Here is a 22,411-nt window from a genome sequence, read left to right on the forward strand (position 1 = left end):
CTGAGTAACTCATCGGCAGAGACTCAGAATTCTGAGCTAACTCCCTATTTTGCATCTTTCTTGAGGGCTATTAGGGCAGAATTGGCGAATTGAACTTCTCTTATTCTTTGGACTAATTCAGGCTGAACGGTTAGATGACCCAAACACGTGACTCTCCTTAAATCCTGAAGTCGAACCTGTTGTGTGCAATCTTCCTGCATTCTGAAACTATCAAATGGGCTAATGTACCAGCATTTTTTCTGCTGAGTGCATCGGTTACCACGTTGCCCTTCTCCGGATGATACAAGATGTCACAATCATAGTCCTTAAGAAGTTCTATCCACCTTCTCTGACGCATGTTGAGATCCTTTTGAGTGAATATGTATTTCAAACTCTTATGATTGGTATTGATCAGAAAGGTCTCTCTATATAAATAATGGTGCCAAGTCTTCAAGGCGTGCATGATTGCGGCAAGCTCTAAGTCATGGGTGAGTTAGTTTTTATTATGACTCTTTAACTGTCTGGACCCATAGGCTATGACTTTCCCATCTTGCATTTAAACACAACCCATGCCTGAATAGGAGGCATCACTGTAAACTGTATATCCCCCCGATCCACTCGGTAAGGGCAGCACATGTGCAGTAGTTAGCTACTTCTTTAGTTCTGAAAAAATTCTTTCACAGTCCTCATTCCACTCAAACTTGACATTCTTTTTTGTGAGCCAGGTCAGGGGAGCAGTTAGACTAAAAAATCCTTTAACAAACCTGCGGTAATAGCTCGCCTTTTCCAAAAAGCTACGGATCTCTTTAACTGATGTCAATTTCTCCCAACTGAGCACCACTTCAACCTTTTCAGGGTTCACTGATACTCCATTCTTTGATATGATATGTCCCAGGAAGGTTGAGCCAAAATTCACACTTACTCAACTTTGCATACAGTTTCTTTCCTCTGAGAACCTACAAAACCTGAGCTAGATGGCAAGTATATTTCTCTCTGCTTTTTAAATAAGCTAGGATGTCATAAATGAACACGATAACAAATTGATTCAAGAATTGTCTGAAGACCCTGTTCATCAGATCCATGAAGATGGCTGGGGCGCTGGTTAGCCCAAATGGCATGACCAGGAACTCATAGTGTCCGTACCTGGTTCAAAAAGTTGTTTTCGGGATGTCTTCTGTCCTGATTTTCACCTAATGATAACCTGAACGCAAGTCTATTTTGGAGAAGACTTGCGCACCCTGCAACTGATTGAAGAGGTCATCAATCTTGGGAATGCGATACTTGTTCTTGATTATGACTCTGTTCAATCCTCTGTAATCAATACATAGCTTCAACGTTCCATCTCCCTTTCTAACAAAAGTGACTCTGGTGCCCCAAGGAGACACACTATGTCTGATAAAATCACTGTCCTGCAATTCAGTGATCTGTTTTCTCAGTTCCTTCATCTCAACGCGACTCATACGGTAGGGAGCAATCGAAATAAGCTAGGTGTCTGGCTATAGTTCTATGGTGAATTCAACTTCCCTGTCCACTGGCAGTTCGGGTAGTTCATCCAGAAACACATCTAGAAAGTCTCGGACTACTGGAATCTCTTGAATATCATTTTCTTTCTTGGGTTTGCCTTGTACCATGTCCGAGTTGGCTTCAGCATCCTGCTGGGTGAGGTTGTAAGCCCTGTCCTGGATAGGAGATCTGCCCTGATTCTGGTTCCTTCGGTACTCTCTTGTATAATGTTGGGCACTACCACATATGCGACAGGTGTTGTTGAGGCGGTAGCAGGGCCAGTTCCCATGATCCCTGCCGCAATACTGACAGATCTTACCACGTCCTGCCACTAGAGCCTGAGGGGGAGCCTGGATCACTGGCCTAGGCCTCTTGTTCTGTTGGACAGACGCAGTAGGTGCTGGTCTGCGGGGTGGAGCTGAGGGTCTAAGGTTCCCTGCTGCCTGAGAAAGGGTGTGGAAGCTCCTCTCTACCAGTTGTGCCTCGACCAAAATGGCCGAATAAGTCCTGAACTCTAGCACAAACAAATGCTATCTTATCTCTGGGCAGAGGCCCCACTAGAACCTCCTAGCCTTCCTGCCCTCATCGAACAACATCTCAAGGGAGTATCGTCCCAACTCCAGGAACTTACGAATATATTTTGACACAATCATGTTCCCTTAGACCAACTGGACAAACTTCATCTCCTTCAGATGTTAGAGATGCTCTATGAGGTACTCTGCATGAAAGGCTGCTAGGAACTGTTCCCAAGTAACTGGAACAGGCAAGGTGGTTTGTTTGGTTCCCACCACTGGTCTGCTCCTCCCACTAGCATGTAGGTAGCAAGGGTGACCTTCTGCTTATAAGTCACCCCTCGGGTCTTGAAAGCCTTCTCTGTCTCTACCAACTAGTACTCGGCATCTTCAAAAGAGGATCCCCCTACAAAAGTAGATGGATTTAGTCTCTTGTACCTCTTTATGTAGCCCAGGTCAATCATGAAAGGAATTGGGTCCCGTGGAAGAGGGACTGAGCCAGGCTGAGGATAGACTAGGGGGCCCTATGGTGGTACTTACTAATACGGTGGGGGCACCAAATTGTACTGTGGCAAAGCCAGACGGTACTCTGACTGGGGCACCTGATCATACTGCAGTGGTGCCGAGTGGTACTGTGGAGGAGCAGGGTCGTGCCGGGGTGGCTCGGGATCCTATCGCTGCAGTGGTGGCTCAACCTGTGGCAGCAGGGGAGGGTCAGGTAGCTCCCTCTTCTCCTCTCAACCCTGCTGGACAGCAATAAGTCTCTCCAGCATCTCAAATATTCTGTCAACATTTTCCCTAAGTGAACTATCCCGGGCTGCTTGGTTTAGTGGGGGTCTTCCTCTCCTCATCTCTCTGTACCTTGTATTTTACGAGGAAGGGTTGAGTGATAATTCATTGATTTGGTGTTTCTCTAAGTATCATTGTGTAAGGGACGGGTCTGAGGAATGCGGTTCAGATACCAAATGTAACGACCCTGGAAATCCAAAATAAAATATATAATAATTTAAATGCGGAAGCGAAATAAAAGGTTAAGGTTTACATCCCTTACATAATAACTTAAAAGTACTAAATAAATATCCCGGAATGAAATTTCTAAAAAAAACACGAGAAATGAGAAAAATAAAGGAAAATATAAAGTATTTAGCATCTACTCGCAATCTTCTTACGGATGGGGCTCGGGAACCAGGTCCTCTTGATCTGAAATAGTCAAATAAAGGATGAGCTATACTAACCCAGTAAGGACATCACACTATATCACCGGCACATAAGTAAATGTTGGTAGAAAATCAAAACAACTAATAGAGCACTAAATTTAAACCAATACATTTATTAAAAATAAAACCATTTTCCATTCACTTACCATTGCAGAATTTATGAAAACAAACTATAGAAGCAATAATATCATACAAATCATAACTTAACGCACGATCAGCAACATATAACATATTATAAATTCACATTCATTAACAATAAACTAAATCATAACCAGCCTACTAGTATCTATGGGGATCCATTGGGGTATTCCTGCTACACGTGAATCATTTCTCTTAATAATCTTAATTTCAGAGTCATCCCTATATCCCGTTCGGTATAAGCGCCAAAACATTAAACCTCAATTCCCCGCCCGGTATATGGTGAAGTGGCCGTCCCCATACCTCGTCCGGTATGAGCACCAAATGACCAAGTCCCCATACCCTGTCCGGTATGAGACAACGTTCACGGTAGGGTTCCCTATGAACCAGGTCCGTCCACTATCTCCTAAAATATCTAGCGAGACTGTCATCTTATCTGTTTATTAGATCATACCTCTTTCCTATTTTCCCTTAGTCTCCGTTACCAAATCAAATATAATGACATAAACAAATAAACATGCATATGGTAATGCTATCATATCTTAAATCCCAAAATCAAACAGTGGTCAGTTAAGACAGTAATACATGCATTTAAACCACAAAATAAATAAATCAGATACCATAATTCTTTTAGACTGTAAACTAAATCAACAGAAATCAACAGAGAATAATGTTCGGTTCGGACTCCATTAGCAATTCGAAATTAATTATGCACATCTATTTAATTTGTACAATATACCGTGTTATTATTTATTAAAACTTCAATTCTATGATAGGAAATAAGGTGAGGGGTCCTTACTTGATTTAACACCGAAAAGCTAAATGGTTACTGCGCCTACGGGCGATCCCTAAGTTCCCTTAATTTTTTTTCGGGAACTAAAACACACTTACGGTACCTACAAATGTCTCAAATAAACTCAAAAATTAGTCCTAGGGCCTACTCAGTCAATTTTAAAAATCCAACACGGTGGCTCCGCCGTGCTCCGGCGACGGCGCCGTCGCCCATGGGGGCAGTCTGTCTCGGGTTGATCATTTTCGGTCATTTTCGACCGAATTCGGTTAATTTTACATCGATTCCTGCGAGCACACACGCTAAAAGGCCTCGGTGGGCCGAAAAAATACGAAAAATCGAAACTCATCGATGGCAGGGCTCTCCAATGCGGCGACTCCTTCGGCTCACATTGCAGTTGGGTGTTTCGTTTCAGTCAACCTACAGAAAGGAAAACGGTGATCACAACGGTGGAACAATTACACGAAACAGGAATTAGAAATGGCCTCATTGCAGGCAATTTGTGAAATCTCCTGCGGCGGCACCACCAGGCTTCAACGGCGTTTTTCGGCCAATTGGCCAATTCTTTCACTCTGATTTGTCCATAAGTGGGTTTAAAATTGAATTTCGTGGAAAAAAATATTTTACCTTTTTTGGCGGTCAGAAAAGGTTCCGGTGTGGCGGCGGGCGGCGGCGGCTGGGTTGTCTTCTCCAGCGAGGAGTTCTGGCGGCTAGGGTTCGGATTTGGGTGCGGATGGGGTTATTTATACCAATTCGTTTTTGATCTGGGCCGTCCATAACTTTTGATCTAGACCGTCCGATCGCGATTAAATAGGAAGTAAATCTGGATTGTTCATTGCGATTCAATCTGGGCCGTCCGTGCGCGCGTGAACTGGCCTCAGCCGTTCGATCGTGCGTACGCAGATTGCCCACGTGGCTCCCCCCCGCGTGGCCTCCCGCATTAGCGCCTCTGCCACTTGGCGCGTCCTGGTTGGTTGGGGCTGCTGATCGGGTGTCTGATGTGGTGTAATTTTTTTATATTGTGTTTTAACCCCCAGTTTCTGATTTTTCTTTCAAAAATACTCTCATAACCCAAAATTTCACCCATTTTTCTCAAAATTATTTTTAATTTAATCCTTAATAAATTTTTACCCCTTTTTTCTATTAAATTAAAATAAAATAAATTAAGATAAAATAAATAAATAAATAACTATATTTAAAAAAATAAAAATAAAAATAAAAACAAAGACAAATGTTGGGTGTTACAATTAATTTTTAATATAAATAAGAGAATCGAAATTTGAATATGAGATTTTTTTTATGTACTATCATATTAAAAAAATTAATTGAACTTATTTACTCAAAGGTTTAAATTGATGAAAAAATTTTAATTAATTATTTATATTCTAATAATTAAGACCCTTTATATGAATATCAATTTTCCCATGACTAATTGTATAAATAGTATATTATACGAATATTATGATTTTGCACAGAATTTGAGCTTATAGTATTTCAAATTAATAAAGAAGAGTGTAAGTGGGGAGGGAAAGGAGTAGGGGTTAAGTGATATAGATATATATATATATGTATGTATATACTATAGGAGTATGTGTTAGGAACGGAGGAGAAGAAAAAGAATGATGGAGAAAAATTACTCTGATTTTTCTGATTGTATGCATGGACAACAAAAGGCTATATACAGCTTGTACAATGGCAAAGAAAAAAAGACAAAAACGGTTGCAACAACTAATTAATCAGAAAGGCTATAATTAACAAATTAATTTCATCTAATCAATAATTAATCTTAATACTCCCCCTCAAGATGGAGAGTACAAATTTATTGTACCCATCTTGTTCAATAAATTGTCGAACTGCGTAGGATAAAGAGCTTTTGTCATTAAATCTGCAAGTTGATTGTGAGTGGATATATGCATTGTCTTCAAGGAACCATCTTGAATTTTTTCTCGGACAAAATGACAGTCAAGTTCAATATGTTTTATTCTCTCATGATACACTGGATTCGAAGCAATGTGTAGAGCTGCCTGATTATCATAGTAAAGCAATGTAGGACCTTGATATTTCACCTTTAAATCTCGTAACAAATTCAGAATCTACACTATTTCACATGTAGTATTGGTCGTGGAACGATACTCGGCTTCTGCAGATGATCGAGATACAACTTGTTGTTTCTTTGATTTCCATGAGACTAATGAAGATCTAAAAAAACACAATAATCAGTCAGAGATCTTCTAGTGTCAAGACATGTGCCCCAATCAGAATCAGAAAAAGCCTTAATTTGAATGGTAGATGATGAAGGAAAGAAGAGACCCTGTCCAGGTGTTCTCTTGATGTACTGAAGAATCCACAAAGCAACCTGAAGGTGACTGGTCCTTTGAGCAGCTAAGAACTGACTCATTCTATTGACAGAATAGCATATATCAGGACGAGTGATGGTCAAGTACAACAATTTTCCAATCAGTCGCTGATAACTTGTGATATCACACAGAGGTTCTCCATCATCTTTGGATATCTTAAGATTGGATTCCATTGGAGTAGATGAGGGCTTACAACCAAGGTACCCAGTTTCAGTCAACAGATGCAAAGCATATTTTCTTTGACATAAGGTGATTCCTGTGTCATTTCTTGCAATTTCAAGTCCAAGAAAATATCAAAGAGTTCCCAAATTTTTTATATTAAATTTTTGTTTGAGTGCAACTTTGAGTTCTTCGACGGCATGATTATCATTAACAACAATAACAATATCATCAACATATACCAACAATGCTAGAAAAACATTACCCTGATGTTTGACAAATAATGAGTGGTCACATTGTGACTGATGGAAACCTTCTTGAAGTAATACTTGTGAGAACTTATGAAACCACTGTCGGGAAGCCTGTCTCAACCCATAGATTGACTTGTGTAGCAGCCAGTGAAAGAAAAATTTTTACAGTAACCAATTTTGCAACTAGAGAGAAAGTGTCAATGAAATCAATGCCAAATTGTTGTGTGTAGCCCTTAGCAACCAGACGGGCTTTGTGTCTCTCTACGGTCCCATCGACTTGATATTTAACTTTATAAACCCACTTACAATCAACAGATTTCTTCCCAAGTGGAAGAGAAACAACAGACTAAGTATTATTGTTCTCCAAAGCACGTAGCTCCACATTAATAGCGGTCCTCCAAACATCGGACTGGATAGCCTCAGAGAAGGTGGTAGGCTCAGTGTGGGAGGAAAAGGCAAAAATAAAGTTGTGATATTGAGGTATAAGTTTTATATAAGTAAGGAATGAGGAAATGGGGTATAGTACATGTGTATCTATATGATAGCAGTGATAGTCAGACATATAAGAAGGTGGTCGTATGACACGCAGAGGTCGAGGTGGTGGGGTTTGGGACGAGTCATGCGGTGAGTGGGTAGGTGAATCAAGAGAAACTAGTGAGTGTGTAGGTGTATAGAGAGGAAGAGGTAAAACACGGTCATGAAAAAAGTCATTGTGAATGGGACTAGGTGAGTGGATTGAAAGAAATAGAAAGATATGTTCATGAAAAATAACGTTTCGAGAGATCATGATTTGATTGCTCTCAACGTCGAGAAGTTTATATCCTTTGTAACCTGAAGGGTAATCGAGGAAGACACAAGCTCTAGAACGAGGTAAAAATTTATGGCGATGACTATCAAAAGTGGAGCAATAGCATAGACAACCAAAGGTACGCAAATGATCATAAAATGTTTTTTTGTGAGTTAATAGTTCAAATGGAGTTTTGTTAGATAACAAGGGGGAATGTGTACTTTTGATCAGGTAAACAGTAGTCAAGACGCAATCACCCCAATAGATAATAGGGACATGGGATTAAAATAGTAAGGCACGTGCCACATTTAAAATGTGTTGATGTTTGCGCTCGATAACTGAGTTTTGTTGAGTAGTCTCAACACAGGAATGATAAGAAACAATGCCTTTTGACTTGAAAAATGAATAAAAACTCAATTCATGCACATTGTCAGAACTCACATATTTAATGAGAATTTCATATTGTGCAAGGATAAGAGTATAAAAGTCAGGAAAAATGGTAAGAACATCCGACTTTTGATGAAGAAGATACACCCAGGTAGTGTGAGTGCAATAATCAACAATGGTGAGAAAGTATTTGTATCCCTCAATAGTAGGTGTAGAAAAAGGACCCCAAATGTCAATGTGGATTAAATCAAATGGACGATCAGATAATTTATTGTGAGAAACAAAAGACAATTTACGTTGTTTAGCCAAACGACAAATTTTGCAATAAGAAATATTTGAAATATGTAAATCTTTATTAATGTACTGAAGTTTTTCATAGGAAGGATGACCCATTCTAAAGTGCCATAGGCTACTTTTAGAATTAGCGAAAACAGAATTAACAGTGGGAAAATGAAAATGCCTAGTAATTAAGTAGTAAAGATTGCTAATGCGTATACCCTTCCCAATCAACAAGTCCTAAGTGTGGTCCTGGATGACACAAGAATGAAAAGAAAAACTAATCGTACAGTTGTGGGTGGTGGTCAACATGCCGACACTGACAAGGTTAAAGGAAAAATGAGGGACAAATAAGACATCGTGTAGGGTTAAGGTGTTGGTGAAGAACATATTTCCAAGTTGAGTTACTAGCACTGAACTACCATTTGGTAAAGTAACTGGGATGGGTTTAATATGCTTAAGGGTGGTGAAGAGGGTGGATGTGCAACATATGTGATGTGTGGCTCCAGAGTCAATAATCCAGCATTTAGAGGTAAGTGTGTGTGTGAAACTGGAAAGGCAGAAGGTTATGGGTGATATACCTACCGCGTGAAGGCCAGAAGTTGCGTTATTGGTGGGAGGAGAGAAGTTGTCCGGTGATATGGCGGAGTGCAGTTGGTGGAGCCGTACGCTTAGGTGGGCAATAATATTCTGAATTTGCGACGTGCTCAGAGCATCGACTGAGGCAGCAGAATCAAGCACCGGTAAGCAGGCAACGGCGGAGGCGAAGTTCTGCACCTGTCACACAGTTGGGTACGTGCCCGAGGAAGAAAAAGAGTTGTTCCCTGGAGGAGCCTGTTCGTGGGCCGAGATCTGGCTGGCAGAAGAAAAGACGGGCCTGGACTCAGACCCAGATGAATTAAATGATATAGTTCCAGGAGTGGGCCGAGACTGAGTTGAAACATTGCAGGCTTGGGCTTGGGCTTGGGCTTGGGCTTGTCCTTCATTAAAAACAGCCTGGTTGGGGTCAGGCGAGTGCATATTGGGCTTGGGCTTAAGGCCCGGTGGATACCCATGTAACCGGTAACATCTGTCCACAGTGTGGCCCCCGAGCCCACAATGTGAACAGGTGGGTCGTCTTCGATCTTGAGCTAGGGCAACAGAAGAAGCATACCTCGTAGCCGCCTCTGCGCACGCGTCGAAGTCGATCGCACGGTGCCGTTCTTCTTGCACCACCAGCGAGAAAACCTTCAAAATGGATGGCAAAGATTCCATCATCAGGATTTGAGCCCTAATTGCAGCATAGGAAGGATTCAAACCCATCAAAAATATCATCACAAACTCCTGCTCTTGATAATCATTCCATGCCTTCGTGTTTCCGCAATGACAGGTTGGAGCTGGTTTGTAAGTTTTGAGGTCGTCCCAGATTATTTTCATCCGCGTATAATAGGCGTTGATGCTGAGTGATCCTTGAACAAGGTTATTCATGCTCTGTTTCAGTTGGTAGATGCGTGGAGCATTGCTCTGCTGATAACGGAGTCGCAAATCGGTTCATATAGATTGTGCATTCTCATGGTATAACAAACTATCAGCTATCTACTTTGTTACAGCATTCAACAACCAAGAAGTTACCATGCTATTACAACGTGACCAAGCTCCAGCAGTGGAATCGGTGTTGCTCGGTTGATCATAAGTTCCATCTATGAAACCCAATTTGTTTTTGGCGTTCAAAGCTATTTTGATTACTCTCTCCCATGTGTTGTAATTATTGCCATTGAGGACATTGGATACCAAGACCAATCCAGAATGGTCGACACTGTGAAGGAAGAAGGGGTTTGGGGAATCATCTGATTGCTCTCTAGCCATTGAAGATTAAAGTTTAAAGCTCAATCACTAAGCTGAAAAAAAATTTGTTTGATTAAAAAAAACTCTCTGATATCATGTTAGGAACAGAGGAGAAGAAAAAGAATGATGGAGAAAAATTACTCTGATTTTTCTGATCGTATTCATGGACAACAAAAGACTATATACAGCTTGTACAATGGCAAAGAGAAAAAGACAAAAACGATTACAACAACTAATTAATCAAAAATGCTATAATTAACAAACTAATTTCATCTAATCAATAATTAATCTTAATAAGTGGAAATGTCATGCAGAGAAGGCAGAGTAGAGTTAAGGTATCTTTGAGAATGGAGACTTTATTGGAGCAGGTACTCCTAAACACACCATGCTTACTCTCTCTACTCCAAACACTTGGGAAGCCTCACTATCAGCAATTCTTATGATAACACGTATAGACTCATTTTATATCAGCGATACGACAGCATTGCTTGGATAAATATTATACATACATATATATATCACTTAAAATAAGTTGATTTTATGTATGAAAATATTCTCTCTTTTATTTTTTTGTTGAACTAAATTCTATCTCAATTTTTGATTAAATTAGTTCATATAATTTTAAAGAATTTTTTATTTTATTTATACCATTAATAAAAAATTAATACTATTATCTTAAAATATCATATGTCAAACTCATAACATAATTTATTCATGTATAAATTAATAACATATCTCGCGTATATGTATTTTAATCTTGTCTGAATTAAAATATATGAAAATTGTTATAAAAAAAGAGTAATAAATGAGAAAGTTAAGTAAAAGGTGAGATTTGGTACTTAATTTATTGGTGGGCAAGTCTTGGATTTGGCTATACATATCTATATATAATTCGATTTTATTAGTTTAATTTTTTTTTTTAATATAACGTAATATCTATTCAAAACCCAACCTCTATTTTTGAACAAAAGTCCCTTAGAACATAACTTTATTTGAGTTTTACATTGCAAATTAATGCATCTTGTTTGAAATAAATATACATTACATGTATATTGTTTATAACTTAAATCAAGGAACCAGCAGAATCAATGTTATAAATCCATACAGAAGGTTATTGTATGTATACATAATACTGATTATATGATATGCATATATTATAACTATTTATAATGATTTAATAGTTCTCCTCCAAGATTGAATGGAAAATCTAGGTATTCACGTAGGTTGGAACATGCAATGTGGAGATTGCCTAATGGCCAGCTCCTGGACTCGGGACAGACTGCAAAATACGATCGGTCATGGCAAGATGAACGGCAATTAGGGTTTCATCTGGGTGGTCTTCGCCGTGACCATTACCTGGAGAAGAAGGCAGTGCAGGACCCTCGGAGAGGTCACCTTGAACCAGACTGGAATCTCTCAAGGAAGGCGCCATGGTCAGTTTTCTAGCCTCCAAACATGGTAGAAACTCAACAGATAAAGCAAAGAGGACGGAGATTAGTAGCATCACCATAAGCGACCTTGAGTTAGCCATTTAGAAATTACCCTAAACAAGCTTCTACTTGTATTACTTTTTGAAGGTTGATTACATAATGTATACATATATATAGAGATCAGAATATACGAGCTACCCAGATCTCTTCTTGAATAGTGTATAGTGCATAGTGCATGTATGCATGTATTTGGACGTTGATACAAACACAATCTTGGAGGCATGAGAGTCAAGTTAGGTGGCAAAGTCTGGAATATTTGAAGAACGTAGAAGCATAAAATTTGGCAGCACAGTTTCTGCAACACTGTACGAGAATGAAGCTACATGATTTATGGATGTTGGGTTAGGTACACATCATTAACTTAAATCCTATGTAGCCGCCGGCGTTAGTTGCATATGAAACTATACATACACACATATACACATTCATATATACATATATACACACACACGTCGCAACTCTGAAATGGTTACTACTTTTGGAGCTGTGTACATGTTTGAAAATAATCAATAAATTTACTCTTCACTAATTGGCGTTCGAATTCTCTCTAGTTTATCTAATTTTGTACTACTAATTACTACTTAATTACTTTCACATTTTTAAATTTTGTACGCAGTAATTGTGATTTGTGATATTAATTTAGTTAAGATTAACATGTTTTACTCATTATGTTGGTGGAGTAAGACGGTGCTGTTCAATTATGAAGGCATGCAAGTAAGAAATATTAAAAAGATAGTTGCGGCTGATGCATGCACAAGAGAGACTTTAAGAGATTCATTACCAATGTGAATCTTGACCTTGAGAAGAAAATTTGTTCATGGAAACTGTGGTCTCTGATTTTAAGTCAAATATTTTTTTAAAAAAAAAAATTAATTATCAAAAAAGATTTGAACTTTAATACTTTTTACAGTTTAATTTTTTAATAATTAATGGTTGATATTTTTTATTTATGTTAAACATATTAATTCGTTCTATTTTTTTAATAAAAATTTAAAATAATTAAAAACAAAAATAAAAAAAAAAAATTTAAAACAAATTTAGGAAATTGAAAAAAAAAAAAAAAAAAAAAAGAAGTTGAAAGGGAGAGATCATGTAAGTATTAATGCAAGTCGCTAGCAGACAACTGTTGAACATATATATTTAGTTAATGTGGTATATTTCCACAAACAATGCTTATGAGTGCCAACACGTTTCAAAAATATAATAATTATTACCTAATCTTTTCAATCTCACTATTCCTAATTACTGTACAAATAAGGTTAGAACACACTCTTTTGTTTTGTATACATCATACATACTACTGGGTCAACCAAAAAATCTAATAAAAGTCAAAGGGAATGAAGTACAAGAAATGATAATCGAATGCCTTGTCAAACAAAAATTTATTTTATTATAAAAATACTTGTGTTATTAAATGATAAATTTATTTACAAATTAACGTTATTTAACAAACAAACAAAAAATATTTAACGCAGATAATTTTTTAAAAATAAAAATATTAAAAGAATAAAAAATTAATTTAAATATATAAAGTAATTATTCTTTTATGTACTGATATAATTTGAACACACAGTCTTTTTACTATCAAAGTCTCACACGTATAAAACTTCTCCCCACTACCACTTCTGAGTTTAAACATTTAGTTCCGATTATGGCTGAAGAATTCCAAATTAACAGACAAAACAATTAAATTACACCTAACACTTCACCTACAACTCCTCTGTTGTGAATGTATAATAGATGTCAACCTTAATACTTGACTTTTTAAGGGACAAATTTTGTCTAATAAATCTAATTAGAATTTGCAGTTTTGGAGAAGCTGGATTAGAAAAAAGAGAAATTCTATTCCTACCCTATATTATAAGAATAATCCGATCTGCAATTAATCGGAGACAGAAATATAATCGACTTGAATTCGAGATCATTGTACGAAATGTTAGTAAAAGATTCAATCTGTTATTTCATATTTATTTTTAGTTGGAATAAATACAATTAGTTAATCTAAAAATTTACAAAACTCAAAGTTATGAAACAAGAAGAAATAAAAATATACCTGTATGTATAAAAATCTGTCCAATATGTATACATTGAATCATGTTTTGGAACATACATGGCGAAAAAAAAAAAATAAGAGGAAGAAAAGTACTAATCTACTGGCTGAATCAATCCAACAATCATCGAAATGTCATCAACTTTTCCTCCACAAATATCTGGGTCCATTGCAGCCTCTGCGAAAGGAGAACAATAGTTCTTGTCATGAGAATTGTAGTAAGCAACATCAAGAATGGTGGAAACCAATTTCTTCGGGCATATCTTCTCATCACCTTTTTGAAACTGACTCAATATCTTCTCAATCTCCACATTGTATATATTGTCGAATAACCCATCTGTTCCGGCGATCACAATATCTCCGGCCATCACTTTCACGGTCAACTCTTCGGCGTCACTCGGCCGATCGGACGTTCTCGAATTCCCCATCTGGTACGGACAATTAAAGTAATGTTGCTGAGTCGGCGACTCGTATATGCACTTTCCGTCTCTGAAAACCCTAAACCTGCTGTCACCGAGATTGGCGGCTAACAAAGTGTCGTCGTTTCGGAGTGTGATGATGCAAGCGGTGGATGCGCCTTTCGCCTTGGTGTTTCTAAAAGCTTCTTTCAATACTCTTTTGGGATTTACAGCTCCTCGAGGCTCATCGGCGAGTGCGACTATGGAGTTTTTCATGAGCTGTCGAGCGTATTCCCCTGCGTCGACGCCTTTTAACGAGAAGCCTCCGACGCCGTCGGCGACGCCGATGGTCTGCATTTTATCGCAGAAGAATAAAGCGTCTTCGCCTTCGGGGAACCGAGTATCTTCTTTGGGTATGTAAAGTGCAGAGGAGACCATCTTCAAGCTTCCTTGTTTTGGTTGGGTTAAATCTTGGGTGGTTTCGTCGCAGTGAAGAGAAGATATAAACCGGCAAAATTGTTCGTCGGGCACATTCTCTGTCGTCATCGTCGAGGTTGAAAATTCAATGATTGCGGGTACGAGGGTTGAGTCGAAAACTGTAAATCAGAAGGTAGACTATTGGTTGGGATACCATGTTCCAGTGTTGCCGTGCGTATTTATGGAGTCGTGAAGTTGGAAGTAAATGTAGCCGTTAGCAGAATCCGATTCTGTATTTGTTTCCTAGTAGGTGCAGAATGTGGATTTGAAATTAATCTAAAATTACTCTATTAACAACTGAATTTAAAAACTAAAGTATAATTATCAAACTTCATTAAAAAAAAAAAAATCCCAAATATTAGTTATATTTGTATAAATTATAGTATTCATATTGAAAACTAATAATATAAAGTGGATAAAAATAAGAATTTTCCAGTCTTGAACAATTTTTATCTACTACACCAAAAAAGTATAATGTATTGAATTAAATTTTATAAATTAAAATTCCATTCAAAATTATAGAAATTAAAATCTCACCCACAAAAGCTCAAGGTGAGATTGAAAATAACTCGAAGCATATAAACAAAGTACGCTATAACGATACATATAAAAATTAATGTAGAGATTAAAACTAAGAATCAGTTTAAAATGTAGTAGAAAATGAATAAAACTGGATTCTAATGTCTGAATGATGAAATGTCTTTCCAAAATGAGTGGCGTCCATGACATGTATAAAACTAATTTGCTTTGTTCTAGCCACAAGGCCGGCTGAGACATGTATAAAACATATAGCTAATGATATACAGTCACAATAATGACACCTCAATCCTCGACGAAAACAAAGGAAAAATAGCTCATAATAGTTTTCAACGATCATATTCCTTGTAAAAGATTTCATTATTTACATAAGTTCTTGGCCGTAACGAACTTAACTGGCACAAAGCCGCTACATATCTTGTCTCAACTGAAACCAGAACTCGACAAGATTAAACAAACATTATATATACATATATATATATATATAGAGAGAGAGAGAGAGAGCAAAAGGCATACCTGATTGTCAGATTAACAAACACGTCCCTTTAAAAGTTGCAAACATGGGTTCCTGGCTCAAGTCAACTACAATGGCTGCTTGTCTTGGCATGATGATCATTGCTGTTGCTGCACAATATAGTGATGGTGGTGGTTATGACGATAACATGCCCAAGGACATGCCTGGCATGCATATGGGTCCGACACCGATGTCGAATCTGGGCAGTAGCCTGGTCTATCCATCAATGCTGCTCGGAGCACTCCTTGGTTTCATGGTTACAGTTGTTGTCAATAACTAGATGGCACATGCCTCTCTCTACATGCCATGCCTCCTTTAGATTTCTTTCTTTTTTTTTTCCTTCTTTTATGGTGTTTTTCCAGGCTTTAAAACTTCTATCTCTATGCATGCACTTGGTTCTGCTGTCTGTTTGTTGTCTTCCAGGGCTTGATGTCTTCCTTGTATTTACTTTTGTTTGATGTTTGATACGAAATCTTTCTTCACAATACTTCAGCCGAAAAGGAGTGAGAAAAACATATCTTCTTTAGGCTACAAATTGAGTAAATGAACTATTAGTATGAAATTACTTGAAAATTCATACTTAATTTAGAATGCAATGGAAATTCTATTAGAAAATTGTAATAATCAACTTCATACGAAAGTAATACATTTTAAGCTCCATTTAGAGTTGATGAAATTTAGAATAGATTATTCAATAACACTTGGAATTCTCTAAAATGTAGATTTTTATCAATTTGCATTAGTATAAATAACAATTTTCTTTAGTATAAAATTCATTTGTTCCAAACACAGACCTAGATGTAAACGAACATAGACTATTGAATTAGTTTTATAAATTTTTATTCTCAACCAGATCTAAGTAGCCATACACAATTTTAGGACTCTTACTGATCGAGTCACCTTATATTCTACAAAGAAATATTTGTCTTGTTCAGCATTCAAATCCATTCCCATGACAAACAGGCAACAAATCTAAATCTTGAACTTCCATTTTCCCTGGCTAATCACATCAATTGTAGGACTGAGCAAACATATGAAGCACTAGAAGAATAAGCTTATAACAGGGGGAAAATAGTCAAACAAAGAGGAGACTGAAAGGTAAAAAGAAAAGAAATTAACAATACCTGACGTAAAGGAAATACAGTATCTGAAAGTTGGGAACGATCAGCAGCACTGCAAAAAGATTTTGCAATATGTTAAGCCAGCACTTCTGTCATAATTTGCTTCCCATCGAAAATGCAAGGGGATCACACAAATGAAAATTTGCATTAGCAAAAGCAGACTGCAAACTAGAATCTCAGTAAATCTTTCTGTAAGAATATCGAGTAAACGAGCAATCTAACCTGGTAAGGGGCATTAAGAAAATACTATATTACTCAAATGGAGGTAATTTCTCAAGGCCCGATTAATATAGTAGCAATTAATCTATGAAGTATCTCTTAAATTTAAAGACGATAAGCCATTTTCCTGTACAACAAGTGGAGCTATTCAGATGGAATAGATCAGGAGGAAGCGCACCCAGTCCAAAATAAGTTTCATATTTCTTAAGAATTTATGAAATATAATGTCTATAACATCATAAATATAGTTGATATAGCATCCAAATGAATTTTGCTTGTGATGTAACTTGTCAGAAAGAAAAGCAAGAAGTACCTTCAAATTAAGAAAACAAATCTGCAGAAACTGTTGAACACCGCAGACCATATTTTCTGGTCCATAAGTATTATTCAATCAATCACCGAATATTCTGGTCCATAAGTATTACTCAATCAATCAAAGAAAAAGTAGTGCTTCCAAATTTCAACTCACAAGCAATATTCCTGCTGTCTTTATCAACCAAAAAGCTGCAGAAAAACCTGAATGTTCTCCCTGACATACTATAAAGTAATTAGGTCCATTCCAAATTAATATATCTTCCAATCAATTCCATCGAAATCCAAACTTGGAGAATAAGTAGCAGCTCACGAGTTTAAGCCCACTATTTAATATCTTGAATATTAGAAAGGGAATAAAGATGCATTCCTAAGACAAGCGCAAAATCACCTGAATGAGGAAACAGAACCAACTTTGATAACATCTGTAACCTCAACTTATAAACTCCTGAATGTATTAACAAGATCAAAGAAACATGAAATATTATCCTCCTTACACACCATGGATATGGCCATCTCCCACAAGTCTGAACTAATTGCATTTCTTTTTCCCAAACTGCTCATAGCAGATGTCAATAACTCCAAATTCCCGTTCTGACTCAATCTATGAACTAATTTATGTATAGCATCATGGCGAGGCATGTAACCCTTGAATATCATCTCATCTAAAATAAAAACTGCTTCCTTAAACTGCATAACATTACAAAGCCCGTCAAATAGTATCCTATAGGACACAACATCGGGAGAGCAGCCCCTCTTTGGCATATCTTCAAACAAATCACAAGCCTCTTTCCATTTCCCTTCCATGCACAAACCCCTTAGTATCACATTATAACTGATAACATCCGGTTTACACCCCTTCTCTACCATTTCATCCAAGAGTTTATAAGCAGCTTCAAAATCCTTTTCCTTCCAATACCCATTAATCATCACATTGTAAGTTACATTATCAGGCTTGCAACCAATCTCTCTCATTTCCTCAAGAACCCCAGAAACATCATCCTTCCGCCCAGCCTTGAAAAGTGCATTAATTAACGTAGAATAAACAGCTGAATCCAATTTTACCCTGTTTTTCAAAATTTCTTCCTTAAGTCGAAACGCCATGCTCAATTGACCAATTTCACAAAGCCCTTTAATCAAGGATGTATACACATAGACATTAGGTGGAATTCCATATAGTTTCAACATATCATCCTTTAACTTAAAGGCTTCCTTCACCTTGAATTCCATACACAGTCCATAAATCAATGTCCCCAACGTTACACCATCAGGCCTCACACCCTTCCTGTGCATTTCATCAAACACGTTCCTTGCTTCATCAAAACACCCACTCACACCACACTGATTAATCATTATATTATATGTACATGCATCTGGCTTCCCAAACTTCTCTATGCCCATGAAAACTGCACTCATCTTTTCAAACTCCCCAGACTTCAAAAGCGCATTCAGCAATGAGTTCACAGATTTCATGGTCCTTTGGCATCGAAACGAGGGTATTTCATCAAACATCTGGAGCGCCCGCTCAGGTAAGCAGGCACGTCCATAGTAATTGATTACATTACAGAATAGGATCTCTTGCGGCATAAGACGAATATCAAGCCTGAGCTGGTGGAGAATTTGGTCCAATTCATCGAACATTTTGGCACGGCCAAGCTTGGTGATAATGATGTCGTAAGAGAGGAGGGAGTGGCGGAAAGGTTTCTTGGGTTTCAGATCCTCAGCATTTGGGTTTTGGAAAAGTTTAAGGGCAACGGCAGGGTCCTTCTCACTGCGGAGGAGGGAGGAGAGCCTGAAGGGAGAAATGGGCTTCAGGGACGGCTTCATATTTGTATATTGGTTATAGTGGCTATTCAGAATTACAAGGGGAAATGTGTTTAGGCACTAAAAAGCGCTTTAAGTTAAGCAGATAGGTCCTTATTTATGAGCAATTATTTGCAGCAAACTCATTTGAGCCCAAAACCAGAGTAAAAAATGACTCAACCTTGCACATTCTTGTTATAAACATATATAGAAAATGTCACTGGCTAGAGCAGGATTAAATCTAGCTTTCCATCCTTTTTTTCTGATCTCTTACAAACCCCGCTTACTTTCTTTGTCTATGTACGCCTCGATGTCTGCTATCTCAATCCTTCTCTCTTGACCTCTTCTTTTTTCAACTTTCGAGCCTTCTGCTCTTGTAGCTCCTCGTGTCAAGCCACCTTTGTTTTTGCCGCTTCTACCTGCTGCAACCTCGAACCCGATGCTTGCATACTCCCTCCATCTTCCTCCATGCCTGCTTCACGCTTTCTGGTTCCTCCATCGATCAGTCCTTAGGGTCTGCTCATCTTTGATTTCTTCCTATTTTAGTGAAAATTGGACTCCGCTAAACAAAAAGTAGAAGGCTATGTTCTCGGAGCCAAAACGACACCGCCTAAAGCTTTGAGATAGAGTAAGCCTGGGCGGGTGACTAGTAACCGGCAGGGCCAAGGAGATCCACATTTATAATTTAACCCATAGAAACATAATACACAAATTACAAAAGATTTTGGTATAATTGTAAATGAGTCTAATATTTTAAAAAATAATAATCAATTCTATTTAAAAATATATTTATTGATTAAAAATATATCTAATAGTTATATTTATTTTTTTAATATATAATAAAGTTGATTTAGTATAGATCATATGACAATCATGTGATGATAAAATAATAAAAAATAATAAAATAATAAATTATTCTCATAACAAAATAAATTATCGTAATATGATAAAAGAAAACAATAATAAAACGTTTAAGGAAAAAACATTTGTAGTTAAAAAAATGATAAAATAATTAAATTTTTATTTTAATAAATAACTATGTATTTAATTGCAATTACTTTTGCATATATGTGGCAATTTTATTGTACGTCTCCTGCTTAATGTTATATAATATTTAGCTATGACTAAATACATATCTCGTTATTATAATTTTAAAAATTAGTTATATAATATAAAAGTTGTAGTTAATTACAAATCAAAATTTATTTTTATATTTAAAATTTTAAAGAAACCATTATTATGCATATTATTAAATTATTCTTATATTTAAAAATTATATACTTTATAATTTGTAATCAATTAAAAACTAAATTTTATTTTTACATTTTAAAATTTTTATAATAAATGGAATCATAAATATAAAAATATATATGGTGCATCTATAACAATTATTTTATATGGTGTAAATGTGTGTATTTGTATAAAGGTCCGAAACCTTTAAAAAAATGAATATATATTAAAATAGTAAAAGAAAATAATAATTAAAATTTACATTCCTTACACAGTAATTTACAATTTCTAATAAGGTTATAGAAATATCCTTAAAAAAATTAAAATAGTAGAAACAGAAATGAAGCTAAAATTCTATTGGGTTAACCTCCACTGCTAACTTTGATGGGGTTTAGGAGGCAACCTTTACTCGCTCCGAAGACCCGACACCAACTTTGATGGGGTATAGGATGCAACCTTTACTCGCTCTGAAGACCTGATGCCACTATTTGTATGGGAAGACTTTTGAAATTTATATAGATCATAAGAGTTTGAAGTATATATTCACTCAAAAAGATCTCAACATACGTCAGAAGCGTTGGATAGAGCTCATCAAGAACTATGATTGCAAGATTTTGAATCACCCGGATATGGGCAATGTGGTAGCAGATGCGCTCAGCAGAAAAATTGCAGGTATGTTGACTCACTTAAAGGTTTTTAAATATAGGGTAATAAGACCTGCAAAACAGATATGGCTTTAGAACTTGAAGATGATTACATGTTTGACCCATCTAATTGTCCAACCCGAACTGATTCAGAAAATAAATGAAGCCCAATTGACCGATTCTACTATAGCAACTCTCAATAATGATACAAAACAAAGAATTAATCTATAATTTCGAGTATCTGCCGATGGGTTGCTCAAGTTCCAAGATAGGGTGTGTGTTCCAGATGACAGTAACTTAAAAATGGACATCATGATAGAGTCTCATAGTTCAGAGTTCACCATACATCCTGAAAGTATTAAGATGTACCAAAATATGCAACTTCATTTTTGGTGGAGTAGAATGAAAAGAGAAACTACTGATTTCGTCTATAAGTGCCTTGTATGTCAATAGGTTAAGGCAGAATATCAACGCTCAGATGGGTTACTTCAGCCATTGTCGATCTCGAAGTAGAAATAAGAACATATCACCATAGATTTTGTGACATGGCTGCCAAATGCACACTTGGGACATGATGCTATATGGATAATTATTGACCGACTCACAAAGTCATCTCACTTCTTGGCTATCACGATGACTGACCCCTTAGACAAGCTAGCAAGAATTTATATCTGGGAGATAGTTAGACTATATGGAATTTCAGTGATAGTAATATCCGACAAAGATCTCACATTCACCTCTTGATTTTGTTTTAGTTTTTAGCAAGTAATGAGAACGAAACTGTTCTTCAGCACCGCATTCTATCCTAAAACCTATGGACAATCAGAACGGACGGTTTGCACACTAAAGGCTATACTCCAAGCTTGCATTATAGACTTTAGAGGTCATTGGGATGATTACCTATCCTTGATAAAGTTCGCTAATAATAACAGCTATCAAACAAGTATCGACATGGCTTTATATGAAGCATTGTATGACCGCCCTTATAGGTCGCCGATCTGTTGAGAAGTGGTGGGTGATAAAAAATTATTTGATCCGGATCTTGTAGAGGAGACTACATCCAAGATAGTTAAAATCAAGAAGAACATTTAAATAGCTCAGAGTAGACAGAAGAGTTATGTGGACACTCGAATGAGAGATTTGGAATTTGAAAAAGATGATTGGGTATTTTTTAAGATCATCCATTTCAAGAAAATTAGCAGGTTTAGTAAAAGATGAAAATTAAATCCCCAGTTCATTGGACTATTATATTGGACATGATTGGTACGTTTGCCTACAGACTAACACTACCTCCAGAGCTATCCATGGTCCATAACGTATTTTATGTATTTATGCTACACAAGTATAACCTGAAGAAAAAGAAGAAGAAGGTGGTTGGAGGGAAGATCAGTTGCCGGAGGGACGCTGCTGCTGCACCGGAGCCACCGTCGGTCGTC

General features: G+C 37.0%; 2 protein-coding genes and 1 pseudogene across 6 annotated transcripts; all 3 read right to left on the reverse strand.

The window, feature by feature from the left end:
• Positions 1 to 9,136: 9,136 nt before the first annotated feature.
• Positions 9,137 to 10,201, reverse strand: LOC110812498 (uncharacterized). The gene is made up of 2 exons (XM_088219116.1): positions 9,968 to 10,201; positions 9,137 to 9,862 (listed from the first exon to the last, which is right to left on the reverse strand). Exons 1-2 carry the CDS (start codon positions 10,199 to 10,201, stop codon positions 9,137 to 9,139), a joined length of 960 nt encoding a protein of 319 aa, XP_088075242.1.
• A 3,511-nt stretch (positions 10,202 to 13,712) lies between these two features.
• On the reverse strand, positions 13,713 to 19,749 carry LOC110812514 (Pentatricopeptide repeat (PPR) superfamily protein). 5 transcript variants are annotated; one of them, XM_088218507.1, is made up of 6 exons: positions 17,456 to 19,749; positions 17,300 to 17,355; positions 16,990 to 17,113; positions 16,771 to 16,819; positions 15,649 to 16,174; positions 15,234 to 15,559 (listed from the first exon to the last, which is right to left on the reverse strand). In XM_088218507.1, the coding sequence occupies exon 1, from the start codon at positions 19,123 to 19,125 to the stop codon at positions 17,737 to 17,739; it is 1,389 nt and encodes a 462-aa protein (XP_088074633.1). In that variant the 5' UTR covers positions 19,126 to 19,749; the 3' UTR covers positions 15,234 to 15,559; positions 15,649 to 16,174; positions 16,771 to 16,819; positions 16,990 to 17,113; positions 17,300 to 17,355; positions 17,456 to 17,736. The 5 variants fall into 5 exon arrangements, with proteins under 5 accessions (XP_088074630.1, XP_088074633.1, XP_088074632.1 ...); XM_088218506.1 differs by lacking the exon at positions 16,990 to 17,113; XM_088218505.1 differs by having other exon boundaries at positions 17,300 to 19,749.
• Positions 13,816 to 14,664, reverse strand: LOC110812497 (putative protein phosphatase 2C 55 pseudogene; annotated as a pseudogene).
• Positions 19,750 to 22,411: the final 2,662 nt, after the last annotated feature.

This window comes from Carica papaya, chromosome 4, assembly GCF_054855325.1.
Source record: "Carica papaya isolate Zhongbai chromosome 4, ASM5485532v1, whole genome shotgun sequence".
Classification (NCBI taxonomy): domain Eukaryota; kingdom Viridiplantae; phylum Streptophyta; class Magnoliopsida; order Brassicales; family Caricaceae; genus Carica; species Carica papaya.